This window comes from Streptopelia decaocto (genome assembly GCF_964273445.1).
Source record: "Streptopelia decaocto genome assembly, chromosome: 3".
Taxonomy (NCBI): Eukaryota; Metazoa; Chordata; class Aves; order Columbiformes; family Columbidae; genus Streptopelia; species Streptopelia decaocto.
Genome location: NC_138656.1, coordinates 45,307,005 through 45,319,974, shown reverse-complemented (window position 1 = coordinate 45,319,974; position 12,970 = coordinate 45,307,005). Strand labels below are relative to the sequence as shown.

General features: G+C 42.5%; 2 protein-coding genes across 4 annotated transcripts in view; both read right to left on the bottom strand.

The window, feature by feature from the left end:
- Positions 1–1,155: 1,155 nt before the first annotated feature.
- PDCD2 (programmed cell death 2) lies at positions 1,156–6,903 on the bottom strand. 2 transcript variants are annotated; one of them, XM_082049185.1, is made up of 6 exons: positions 6,550–6,903; positions 6,214–6,471; positions 4,731–4,868; positions 3,567–3,682; positions 2,208–2,324; positions 1,156–1,569 (listed from the first exon to the last, which is right to left on the bottom strand). In XM_082049185.1, exons 1-6 carry the CDS (start codon positions 6,845–6,847, stop codon positions 1,408–1,410), a joined length of 1,089 nt encoding a protein of 362 aa, XP_081905311.1. In that variant the 5' UTR covers positions 6,848–6,903; the 3' UTR covers positions 1,156–1,407. The 2 variants fall into 2 exon arrangements, with proteins under 2 accessions (XP_081905311.1, XP_081905310.1); XM_082049184.1 differs by having other exon boundaries at positions 4,731–4,916; positions 6,550–6,899.
- Positions 6,904–7,028: 125 nt separating this feature from the next.
- The window catches only part of GNPAT (glyceronephosphate O-acyltransferase), a gene marked incomplete at its 5' end in the record, with an annotated part of 22,844 nt that continues 16,902 nt past the window's right edge, over positions 7,029–12,970 (bottom strand). For both annotated transcript variants that reach the window (XM_082049182.1, XM_082049183.1), the window contains 5 exons: positions 7,029–7,647; positions 8,681–8,742; positions 10,048–10,141; positions 10,235–10,334; positions 11,225–11,365. In XM_082049182.1, the coding sequence (XP_081905308.1) occupies positions 7,604–7,647; positions 8,681–8,742; positions 10,048–10,141; positions 10,235–10,334; positions 11,225–11,365 (441 nt within the window). In that variant the 3' untranslated portion in view covers positions 7,029–7,603. The remainder of the gene's footprint in view (positions 7,648–8,680; positions 8,743–10,047; positions 10,142–10,234; positions 10,335–11,224; positions 11,366–12,970) is intronic.

The following is a 12,970-nucleotide window of genomic DNA, read 5'->3' as shown; positions in this document are numbered from 1 at the left end:
GGTGTTTCTCCAGGCATTTCAATAATTAGTTTCATGTCTCTTATCAGAAAGCTGCTGTTCAATAATGTAGCTTTGCCAGGATAAGTTCAAGATATCCAAATACTGCATCCCCTTTACTGCCACACCACTCAGTGGTGTGAGCGAGTGAACATTCCTGAGCGCTCTTGAATGTAACTCTGTCAGTGCTTTTGCAGGACCCCAAACTATTACCAGCTTAATCCAAAACTCTTAAGTCTGCAGGAAAGCTTGGAGCCTTAAGTAACTGTGGGATGATTTTCAATAAAATCAGTCAAGCTGTGCTTAAGATACTGTTTGCTGTTCTATGACATGTACCAAGGCTTAAAACTACCCTTTTAAGTTCTGTGATGACCAAGCAACTTGAAGCATTCCCTGCCTGCTCATTTGAGTATTTCCAACATCTAAAATAATACAAAAAACCCAACAGTGGGCCTACAGTTTACATAAAATAACTTTCACAGTCACTGGTAAGCAGACATGAATGGCTTGAGGACGCTAAGGGAGTAGGTAACTGAAGTAAATCCCATATGAGAGAGAAAAAAGAAAGCCTTACCTTTTCTACAAATGTAGGTATATCCACAGAAGTACTTATACAAGTACAGTGACTTCAGCATTATGGTTTTTTTTTCTCTTGCCTCAGCTACATGGCAGTAAAATATCAGATTAATCCCTGCAGAGGGTACTTACTTTTAAACTTCACCAAAGACAGCAGATTTAAGGTACAATTCAGTCTGAAAATCTGCTGCTACAGGCAGTAAGTAACGAGACAGACAGTTCTGGTATGGCTGGCATTGTTTAAACTTCTGCACTCGAGAGTCCCATGCAGAAAAAGTTTAACCCATTAAAGTCAGATAAAACAATTTTTGTGCAACATGCAACAACTGCCAAGTTAGATTCAGTGTACCTTTTGAGAAAGAGAAGCAGATTTAAGTTCCAGAGTGGAAGGCCTCCCAACTTTCTCTTAGCTATGACATCTGTACACCTCCTGACCATAAGCACTCGAATGCCCTTGCAGTAATCTGCTTTTCTCTGTGAATTAATGGTAATTTTTGAGTAGCAGGAAGAAAATCCTGTCAGACAACAATGTAAGTTCTTGAAGTTCAGTTGCCAACAAATGATACTTGAACCAAAAAATGATACTTGAATCAAAAAATATTTAATCTTTATTTGAAGTGAATGAAATTCACTAAACAAAGGCATTTGGCTTTATTACCAGGTTGAAGTAAAAGCTCCTGTGGAGCACAAGAGAGAGGCTGCCAAGGTCTACTTTGAGAAGTTCTATCGTTAAAAGATACACAGATACCAGTGACTTTAGTTCAATTACTCATTTACCAAGTGCAGAGATATACTGAAACAAGGCAAGTATTCTATTTAGATGATTGTTGGAAGTTAAACAGAGCCTGCAGAGAAGTCTTGTTTCCATATGAACTCTTCCAGGTATTCATTTCCCGCACCGCAATTGTCAGCGCAAGTGTACACCACCAGCGTGCCCCAGTCAATGCTCTCTCCAAGGCTGTCAACCTGAAGGTGGTTCAGGAGCTGTGGCATAATCTTCAAGGAAAAACAAAGGTTTAGAGGCAAGCCACAGCTCTCTACCGTCTCGCTGTGTCTCTTCCCCAAGAAGAGCCCTGCTTTCATTTATGTTCTCTTACGCCAAAATCCCAATCCAAGCAGCTCAAACCCATTTGGAATTCCCAAAATAGTGTAGCAGATCCACAGGCAATGAAAGGCATAGCCCTATGTATCTATAGAACTTTTACTTCACTAAGCATTCCCTGACTTGTAAACCTTCTCCCATTTGAAATTATAACTATGTTTTGTCTTTGCATGACATTAAGTGTATTCACTATACATATGTTTCTGGCACTCAAAATCCTACAGCTGAATATTTCCAGCCAGACATATTTCCAGTGCACATTGTGAAGGCCTTCTTTTTAAAATATACAATACCAGACTCCTATTAAGGGATCGTTCCATATTCACAAGTGCACCATTTTACGGATGGTGCAAATTATCAGATGGGAACCTAACTTCTGTATATGAAAGTCTTAAAGGAAAAAGCAGTTACAATAGTAAATAAGGACTCTCTACAACTTCAACTACCTTGCTCTAATTATAAGCCAACACCTATAAAATTAAAACCTGTTAAGTCTAAACTACATTAATTATATTTAAATTAATGTACATACCTGGAATTCAAAAATCCTTTTGGCACCACATGAACAGCTTGGGATATCTTTTTCTTCAGGAATATTTTCACCTGATACCCAGATTGGGCCTTTTCCTCCTCTGCAGTATCTAATGATCTGAAATAGAGCAGAAGTTCTAGTTCTTAAGAATGTCTTTTCATCTTGGTATAAAATTGGTATTTACTGACATAGACAAAGAAGTAAGATGGTGCAGAAAAAGGTCACTTCCTTTGAGTAATACCCATGGCAAAGTCTTATCAGCTGCACATGTGGTATTCTAAATGAGACAGGTCCTTAACTATTTAAATTGTAAAAGTATTCATACAGCATTTTTCAATGATCCAATGATAAACTGCAACAATTTGTATTTCTCTAATTAAGAGACCCAGAAATACTACATCAGGTATTTTATAGCCTTGAGATGAAGAGCAGACAGACAGATCAGCAGATAGAAGTGTACAGAAGTCAGGAATGCAACCCAACTCTGTTCGCAGTTCTGCACCTAAATGCAAGGGGACTGTCCTAATGTCCAAGGCAGTGGCATTTTCAGACATCCTTTGTTGTTCTGTTACTTTATCTAAATATTTATATAGCAAATTGGGCATTATCAACAAAGGGGCACTTACAGAGATCAGTCAGTATGGGGATGGTCAGAGAGGGAGGTGATGCACCTACTCCAAGGAGAGAAGGGAACAGACTAAGTCTCCTACTTTCTGCATATGCATCCTCATTCCTCAGCTACCAGGTAAAACATAGATTTTCTTCCTCCACCGCTTTCATGGATTTAGGCCCATGTTTCCTTTGAATGGAACCACAAACCTTGTTTCTGTTTGACAATGTGGCTTTTTTCAGCCTCTTGTATTAGCAAGAAATAGTGGGGAGGAAGAATTCTGTTTTAAATAGTTGAAATTTTAAAGTCATCACTAATTTGTTCAAGCAAATTATCTCTGAAAAAGCCAAACCAACCCCCCCATGCAGCTGGTGACAGTGACAGACCTCCTCACTACAGTTTTGGTTCTGCTGAGGAAAGCCAACAGGGCCAAAGGCTGGGGAAGAGAGTGATGGTTCACTTTGGTTAGAGCCACTTCACAGAACGGCAGGTCCTCCTTAGATTCAGCCCCCCCTTGCCTTCCCACCACCCAATTTCTGTTTTAGATATGCAGGTGCCTAATTCTTTCTTCAGCATGAATTCTGCTTATGAGGAAGACTAAGGCTATGTTGGTTAAGGTGTGTGGAGGATGAGGAGGCATCCCCATTGCCATTTCTAACCGTAGGTATGACAGGCAGTGAAACATTATGCAGGCACGGCAAGGTGCTGTGCCAGAACCTCTAAGGTCTAATGCTATCCCATCTTCTGACCTGCTCTGGTTCAGCAGCTACTCGCTCTTTAAACATCTGGAAGATCTTGTCTTCTTCAGTCTCATGTTTTGCCATTGCTTCCAATGTCTCCTCATCTAAGGGCTGAAATGCTTCACCTAAGCAAGTTAAAAACCACCACAGGTTACAGGATAATGCAAGACAGCCAAAAATTAAAAACAATATTGTACCTTTAAGTGCATTTTGCTCTCAAGAATAACTTTCCATGTAAATCACTAAGAGGATTGTTTTTTTTTTTTTCTTTCTGTGACATCTTAAGATGCAGTCACACTCATTTACTAATTTTAATTGCATTTTAAATATAGATGTCAGTACTGGAACACTGGAAAGGGAAGAAGTCAATCTAAGTTTATGGCTCACAAGAGGGATTGCTGAGGCTGCTGAACCTTCAGAATGTGACACCTGGAAAAGGCCAGCCGTGCCATGTGTGTGCCAGACCTCAGTTTCTAGCACTGACACGTGTATTTGTCATACTCCCACGTTCATATTGAAGTGGAGCACCAAGCAGCCTGGAGACACCTTTATACCACAGTAAGGGACAGCTGGGAACCAACAGCCCTCCCCTGTAACACCACAAACTCTCCACCCTGTGTGTGTGCACAGCCGGTGTGGTGAGCTGCAAACACATCCTGAATTGGGGGATGGGGGGGGGCAGTGCAGAAGGAGGTGCCCACGCGTCAACTGCTTAATCTAAGGTCAATTAAAACAGCCTCCAAAGAGTTTTCTTCTAGCACAGACAGGAGATTTGTTAAATATTTTCTGTAAGTTAATACAAACTGAACCAAGTCAAGCCAAGACCATGTAACTCAATCTCCCAAATCCAATAGTGTCCAGCAGCAGGTGCTCAGGGCCCTGGCTTCCACACTGGAGTTGTTCCTTACCTGTGGGGAGCACACAGGGACACAGTACAACTCCCAGCTACCTGCAGTTTCACAGCAGCCACAGCTCTTGGGGTTGGTGCTTAGTAAGTGTCTCCTCTAAGAGCAACTTCTATTACGGGATGTATACAAATAACTTGCATCACAAATATAGCCTTTTGTCACCAGTAGTTAACAATGAACACTTTAAAATATAAAATACTGTGATTTTTTAAGATGTAACAATGTCTTCATTAGGAAGAATTACAGGCAGCATCTTATGTCTTACCTGCACTGCCCGTAGCTCTGAGTTCCTCTTGTTCTTTTGGGTCCTTTGATGTATCTACAGCTCCTTGCTCATCATTGGGATCTACACTGTTGTCAGCAGGAAATTCTGGTTCCTCAGGTTCTATCAAAATTTCATATTCTGGAAAAAGGAAGTCGTTATGCTCTGGAATTGCATTTGCCGAGCTATCTACAAAACAAAACAGACACCATTTCATTACATCATCTCACATCGCACATCCTTCCCAAAAGCTAAACATAAACGACATGGCAAAAATATAAAACAAACATTCCATGATCAAAAACTGTTTACATCACTGAAGGACCTGATTTAAAGATAGGGAAGATTTTACATTAAGGACAGTAGAAAACTACAATAGGTGACATGTTGCTTTGAATGTCTGTAAATCCAAGAAACACAAAGACACACTAAACAGTGTTTGCAGCTGCATTTTAAACTCCCAAACCTGCAGTTTGACAGCTCCATGTACATCTCATTCTGACCAGCATATGAACATAAGCATGCATCAGGTATCCTGAGGCCATACCATTTTTTATTTTTCCTTTTCATATTGCAAGTAGGCAAAGTTTCCACAAATGCATCAACTATACCTGCTGTAATAACTGTATTAACTATGTGCTAGTAAGTTTCAGGTTTTCAGTACTTCAGTTAAATGTTGCAAATGTCTGACCTGTAACTTGCTTTGCACAAGTCAACTTTTAATGTTCAGCTTATTTCCACTTCCTACATTCAAAGTTTTTGGGACTAGCACCCCACACTGCATGACAGGGCATACATCATGCACACTGTGTTTCATTGCACTGTGTTTCATTATTAATCTTATACTTCTGAAGACTTAAAAAATATTTAAAATACTCTATACTTGTCCCTTTAACAACCAGCAAACAAGCCAATGAATGAGATAAAAGAGCAGGATAGGGGATGGTTTAAGAAAAGGTCTCTAAAATAGCACACTCCAGGAAACTCCTCTTTTTATCTACTGATCATCACAGTATCCTCTGAAAGTGTCACCTGTGTTCCTTTACAGGTTATGAATAAGCCATCTTAAAAGTAGCCTGCAAAGGGAAAAAAAAAAAAAAAAAAAGTCTACACCCTTTCATTTTTTTATAACATAAGACAGAAAGGTCTTTTAAAGAGACTAAAGGTACACCTTAAATATATTAGCCTTCCAGATCCCACCTTCTTATGACACACTAAGTAAATATCTACGAAAAAGAAAAGCATCTGAAAGAATCACTGATAGTTGCCTTACGAATCCTAAAACAAGGCAAAAAGACACGACCTCCTTTTCTTCTCTCCCCGCAGGACCTGACCCCGCCAACGAGCAGGCAGGACAGGCTACAAGGAGTGCCGGCTTCGCAACGGCAACGTTCCTTGCCCAGCAGCGTGCCATCGGCGCACCGTGCGACCACAGCTGAGAACCAACCAAGCCAGCGGCAAACGGGCCCCCCGCCCCGACACGCACCTCCGGCAGCGAGCAGCCCGCAGGCCCGCCGGTGCCCCCGCCGCCAGTCCAGCGCCTGGTGCTCGGGGCCGCAGTAGGCAGCGCGGCGGCAGCGCCCGCAGGCGCGGGGCCCCAGGCAGCCGCAAACGCGGCAGAGAGCGGCGCCGCCGCGGAGCCGGCAGGGAGGGGCGGCGGCGGCGGCAGGGTCCGGCGGCGGCTCCTCGGGGGGCGGCTCGGCCGAGTAGGTGTCGTTCTGCCGCGGCAGTTGGTTCCGGAACACTGCGGGCGAGAGGGGCAGTCAGCGGGGAGGCGCCCAGAGGTCCTCGCCCGCTCCTCACTCGCAGCCCCCCGCCTCACCGCAGAGGGGCCCCCGCGGGCCCGGCTGGCGGTAGCAGGCGGCGCCGCGGCAGGCGAAGACGAAGAGCGTGCGGTGGAAGGCGTCGGGGCGGTCGGGCAGCGGCGCGTACAGCTGCAACAGGAAGGCGCAGGGCTGCTGGCAGCGCCCACAGCGCAGGGCGGCGGGGCCCGGCAGCCCGGCCTCGCCCAGCCACGCCGGCCGCCCCCCGACCTTGCTGGGGAAGTAGGCGCGGCGCAGCCGCCAGGCGCCCGCCGGCCCCACCGGCGCCGCGAAGCCCAGCTCCACGCCGGCCGCCATGCTGCCGCCGCAACCGCCACGGGCCGCCCCGCGCGCCGGAAGCGCCCGCCCCCAACGGCCGCCTGGCACCGCCCAACGGCCGCTTGTCTGCTGCAGGGGCTCCCCAGGGGAGGAGCTGCCCGAGAAGGCGGGGCCCGCGCTCCGCCGCCTGCGACCCAGGCGTGCGGGGGGAGACAGGACAGACACGTTAACCACGCCGCTTTAATTCAATTTTTAAATATAACATTCATGAAGTAATTAAAATAATGCCAAGTTGCTTAAGGAACAATTAGCATTTCTGGTTATTGCCCGAGATTTGATTTGTGCTCTTCGCTTATGAGGGCCTTATCTTACATATAGCCAGCCAGCAACGTATTTTTCTAAATATTAATTTGAACAGCAAGTCTTTTAATTCCCTGTTACATTTTCACATCCATTAAATATTGGAAACAATTCACATTCCTTGTTACAAGTCTAGAAAAATGTATTTAAGTAGCCATTACTATGTACGTCTCTTTAAAGATTTACCAAAAAAAAATTAATCCGTTTAAAAAAAAAAAACAAAACACAGTGGGGATACAAATACAAATCTAACCCTGGGTGGCAGCAGTTTGTCAGTGGCAATGGAGAGCTGCCCTGCTGGAAAACCTTCTCTGTCCGTTCTGTTCCCCAGGCAGCCAGGTGAGGGGGCACCCTCGCCTGCCCCCTCCCTGCTCGGCTGGGGGTGCTCGGTGCTCACAGCCAGCGCTTACATCCAGTCACAGCATCACGAACCACTCACAGTCGTGCAGCCACAGGTTTCTGTACAGGTATCCTAGCCTCTAACAAAAACAAACAAAAAAGGTAAACCGCCGTCAGAGTGGTTCCAAAGAATGTTTATCAATATGGTGATAGGCACTTTATATATATAAATATAAAATAAATATATATAAAAGTATTTTAAATTTCATTTCAAATTCATCTGATTGATTGTCTGTGTTTCTTGACAGGTCTTGTCTATAGCTGGTAGTAATGAAGAGTCCACAAACTCTCTCAGATCCTTTTCCTCTGCTGCTGCTGAGCTGATTCCTAATGAAGGTGCTTTCCTTTCCACACAGCAGGGATCGAGCTCCATACTTTTAACTGTATGGACTTCATTAGCTTGAGACTTTGAACAGCTAAGCGTAAGGTCTATACCAACTGCTATATTGTTTTCACCTTTCTGGATTTCAGCCTTGTGTAAGATGGTGACTGAGATGATGGTGATGACTGAGACCCATTCCCATTTGTATTGAGGTTTCATGAAAATTTCATTTCATGAAAGTGCTGTAAATACCACTCCATTAAACTACTTTTTGCTTTATTTCCCTTGGTCCATTGGGTTGCACAGTATTTCAAATAAAAAAGGGCGATTCAAAGCTGAAGTCAATGACTCCAGAAAAAGTGTTGTAAAAAAAAAAAAAATATTGTTAGGATTTTTATACAGATAGATCTATGGAACTACTGCTCTTCCTCCAAGTAGCAAGTGACAGGACCAGAGGAAATGGCCTTCGGTTGTGCCAGGGCGGATTTAGATTGGATATTAGAGAAAAATTCTTCACGGAAAGGGTTGTCAGGCACTGGAACAGGCTGCCCAGGGAAGTGGTGGAGTCACCATCTCTGGAGGTGTTTAAAAGGCATTTAGACGAGGTTCTTAGGGACATGGTTTAGTGCTAGAGTTAGGTTATGGTTGGACTCAATGATCCTGAGAGTCTCTCCCATCTGAAATTATCCTATGATTCTATACTAGGGAAAAACACTACAGCTAACATAAATTACTTTGGACAACGTACACAACTCCAGAAACTCTCTTCAGATTAATTAGAGAACACTTACCAAATATGTCCAGGATTTTATTAACAGCCTCTTGATTTACATCATAAGTGAACCCATTGGACCTGCAGTTAAAAGAAAAAATAAAAAAAGGTTTATTCAATTAATATTTCTTATTCCAGTCATTTCTATACAAATAACCTGAATTAAACATTTTCATAACTACATCATAGTTTTCATCCCACCAGCATACATATTAATTTTAAGGACATGGCAGGCTTCAATTATGGTTTCTTTATCCTTCCTCTTGTTCACAGTCCTTATGTCTCTTTCTTCCCTTGATTTTTATTAGGGACAACTGCAGGAAGAGAACAGTTGTTTGTTGTGAATCATATAATTTTCTAGACTATCTCTGAACCAAATCTACAGCTGATGTCAAACTCTGTGGCACTTGATTTATTCATTTTACTTGAAAGGGGACTTTAGCTACAGACATCTATTTAGCACAGTGACATGGAAGGAGACATAACAACAACAGTACTTGGTGCACTTTTCAAGAGCACTACAGACCTTAACCAATTCATTTCCTGAATCTGAGAGATTCAGGAAATGAATAAGAGAACAGCTCAGGGTCATCAGCTGGCAACTACGTCCTGTCAAACACTCAAGCCATTGTGGGGACTTGTGGTATCAGGGACTTCCATGGCTATACTTTTAAATACAGTAAGAAGCACCACAACACAAATTAATTTGATAACAGGAAATGCATGTAACCATATCACAGTATCACAGTATGTTTGGGATTGGAAGGGACCTCAGAAGATCATCTAGCCCAATCCTCCTGCCAGAGCAGGAACGCCATTACAATAGCTTGTTTTTAATCTTAGGCCTATAAACTATGAATTGTGTCAAAACACTTCAATGTCTGTGCTTTCAGTCAAATTACTTTAATATGTCAGTGCCAAAACCCTCAAAAAATTAGTAGTATTCCTAATTATTGCTTACATTGCCTAATGTGCCTTACTGTAACACACAGAGTAACTCTTATTAAAACTTATTAAAACACAGAGTAACTTATTAAAAATAAGCAGGAATGTTCTCTTTGCTTATCAAAGCCTTTGGAGAAACTTTGAAAACCAAAAGCTAAAAGGAGTCAGAAGCAGTCTCCTAGTGAATTAATGGATTTTGTTGCTGGGTCCCACAGGAGCATCTTCACTATGAGGGGCTGCCATTCTGCTTCTACAACGTGTACAGAAAGGAAATACCTGGGTCTTCACCATGACTCAGGTAAAGCCAATCAACCTCCAGTTGAGTGGTGCTCAGGCAGTCGGGGTTCTACTGCTCTGCTTCATACTAAAAGCTCAGCCATTAAGAATTGCCAGTAAGGCCACGCACTGACTTCTATACACCAAAAAGGTGATGTTACTTACATTTTCTTCTTCTTCACTGCCCCTAGTTGCACAAGAGCTGCTAAGGCATTTTTCTGCATGTCAGAAGACAGTGCTTCATAACACTGTGTATTCCCTACAAAGAAAAAGCAGAAACACAATTAAAAGTTCTATTACCATCCATCAACAGGCTACACTTAAAATCATACTGTGCAATGGCTGTACACACCCTTCTCGAGTAGCTGAAAAACAAAGTTGCGGACTCCAGGTACAAACTGCTTCTCAGTAAAAGCTTCTTTTGTTTCCTTTGAGAGGTATCTGAAAATTAACTAACATTTACCAAAAAGTTAGCACTTCTTTCCTTTTGGTTATCGGTTTATTATTAATTACAAACAAACAAGCCATCATAAGGAAGCAACATTATTACACTTTGAAAAGTGTAGGAGAGGAACTCCAAAGCATGTGAAATTTTTATTACTGTTTAATGGGCGTAGAACCCTAATATTAAAAGATTCAGTATTACTATAATAGATACCTTAGATATCAATTTAATATTCCTGTTCTCACAATCAAAAACAGTATTATATTTTAAGGCAATACCTGTTTTACAGGTGGGAAAAACTGGGCAAATCAGTACAGTTCAGCCCAAGTCATACACCAGATCACTAACAGATTCCATTAGATTCAAACATCTACATTCCTACCAGTGTTATGCTGACATATCAGAGATTTTAGCCTCCTATTTTTGTATACATTGCTTATTACAGGAGCATAAGTGTGTAGTCTTATTAAAACCTTGGAAAACAAAGTAATTTAAAGAGATACAGATCAAATTAATAACTCCAAAAGAAAGCTATCAGATACAAGATGCAAACTCATTTCCACATCTGGCAGGACAGCCCACATAAAATGAATTAAGCAAGAGCTCCTTGTAAGAAAGAATAATGAAACCAGCAGCACCACACTCCCCATTAAATTATAAACCCACAATGGGCCATCACATTACAAGGTAGTTATTGCTTTAGTCAATTGGAAGAGTCTGAGCCAAAAGCTGAAATCGGCATCTTGGTGATGTTTAAGATACTGCTATTTCTCAACTACTGCACTCCCCAGCCATGAAAACAGTCACTGTTTATACTGTAAAAGCATCACAGCTCTCCCTATAGTTTCCCTATAAAACAGAGGAGAAAAAAAGATAATTTTCCAAAGAACAACATACCTGATAACCTTCCACAAAAGGTCTCAACAGAGCTGATAAGAAAGATACTATAACACTTCCTTTGTCGGTAGGGTAGATTTCCTGTTGATCTGTTTGAATGGCATCACATTTTGTGAGTAGAAAACATCCTTCTTCAAAATCCTGTAAGGGAGAAGCGTAACTGAAATTTTAACATCTACAATAAGCGCAGCCAGCTTTCCTCACAAAATCAACAGCAAAAACCACACAACAGCACACTACTGTTTCTGAACTTAGTTCTCAAGAGACTCAAACCCAATTTTTCCTGTATAACAGATATACCCTCATAAAAAGGCAGCAGGAAGGTGTTCTTAAACACAGTAGCATCTCCATGCATGAGGCCTAGGAGCAAAGAAAGCAGCTGTGGCTGCTGCTGTAACAGCCAGCCTGAGCTGCCTCAGGATTTTGTCAGAACAAGGTCAGGTTGTGTGGTTTAAGGTTTTGTCTGTGGGTGGTATTTATTTATTTTTAAAGTCAGGGTTTGCCTTTATCTCACATCCACTGTTTGCAATAAACGATAACACAGTTCACTGACCTACCCTCTACAAAAGAGCCAACACAATCGCCAAAAGTTTAAAATTATGGAAACGTCAATGACAAAATCATTTTACTGGCAATATCAGTGTAAGGGGGAGGGGACACAGGACACACAGAGAACACAAGAGGATGGGGCACAGACATGACAGACACATAGATGAGTAGAGGGGTGGGTTGTGAAGAAAGCCCTTAACGTTATAGCAACTCTTTCATTTGTCTGCAGTGAAGTCAGGCATAGCCAGTCACCTTCCTGTTCCCTGCTTGGATTTGGTACTTAAAAAAAAAAGCTGCAAGAGGCAAGAAGAGGCTAAGAATGAAAACTGAACAAGCGGTGCCAATCAACCTTTAAAAAAGGCCCAGTTCTCTTCTGCATAAGAGTCTATGAGATTTTAATATAGCTGCAAGTCTTGAATATTCTTACGAAAATTACACTATCTCTTAACGCTGTGAAGATCACAAATATCACTCTCAGATATTTGACCTTAGCATTGATAAAAATCACACTTAATCACTTTCAAATCCAAATAAAAACTACACCTGGACTTACCAGTTTATTTTGGGCGTGACACTGAACCAAGTGGGTTTTTTTTTTATCTCACAAACTTGTGCTCACCTGCATTTCAAGCTGGCTGGCCCAGAGCCAGCTCTGACCCAGCAGGATGGGCGCAAACCCACACAGAGAGTCCTGCAGAGAGCAAAGCGCTGCCAGCAGCTTGTGCAGCTCGCACAGCTCCCACAGCTCGCCTGCACCCAGCTGGGTGGAGAGAGTGCACAGACATGCTGAGCCCTGTCATCAGGCAGCATGCGGGAACAACCGTGGCTTTGTGCAAGAAGTGGTTGTATAGGGTGGGGGGGAGAAAAGAAGGGAAACTTTTCAAGCAAATAGGATGCAACTAAAGCTTCCGTAAGAGTCTATGAGGAACACTGTTACACCATTATGAAAGTTCTCACTTCGAGAACCTTCACACTCTGCAGAAGAGTTTGGCTGCTGAAATTTAAATCAGGCTTTACTATAAGTACTTCCCTCATAGTGCTCACGATGTATTGTCTGAATCTCCATGAGATAATGCCAGTAATAAAAAGGTAAAAGGACTCAACCATGAACCATCGACACATTAAAAAACGTTTGCTAATGCACAGGCACATTGAAACCTTCAGAGTTCAGGGGATAAGAGCCATTGTATAAACGCT

Coding starts and splice junctions, on each gene's coding strand:
- PDCD2 (XM_082049184.1), bottom strand. CDS start 6,847: ATGGCGGCCGGCGTGGAGCTGGGCTTCGCGGCGCCGGTGGGGCCGGCG. Junction 6,472..6,549: donor CCCGCGGGGGCCCCTCTGCG/GTGAGGCGGGGG, acceptor TCTCGCCCGCAG/TGTTCCGGAACCAACTGCCG. Junction 4,917..6,213: donor CGGGCTGCTCGCTGCCGGAG/GTGCGTGTCGGG, acceptor TTTGTTTTGTAG/ATAGCTCGGCAAATGCAATT.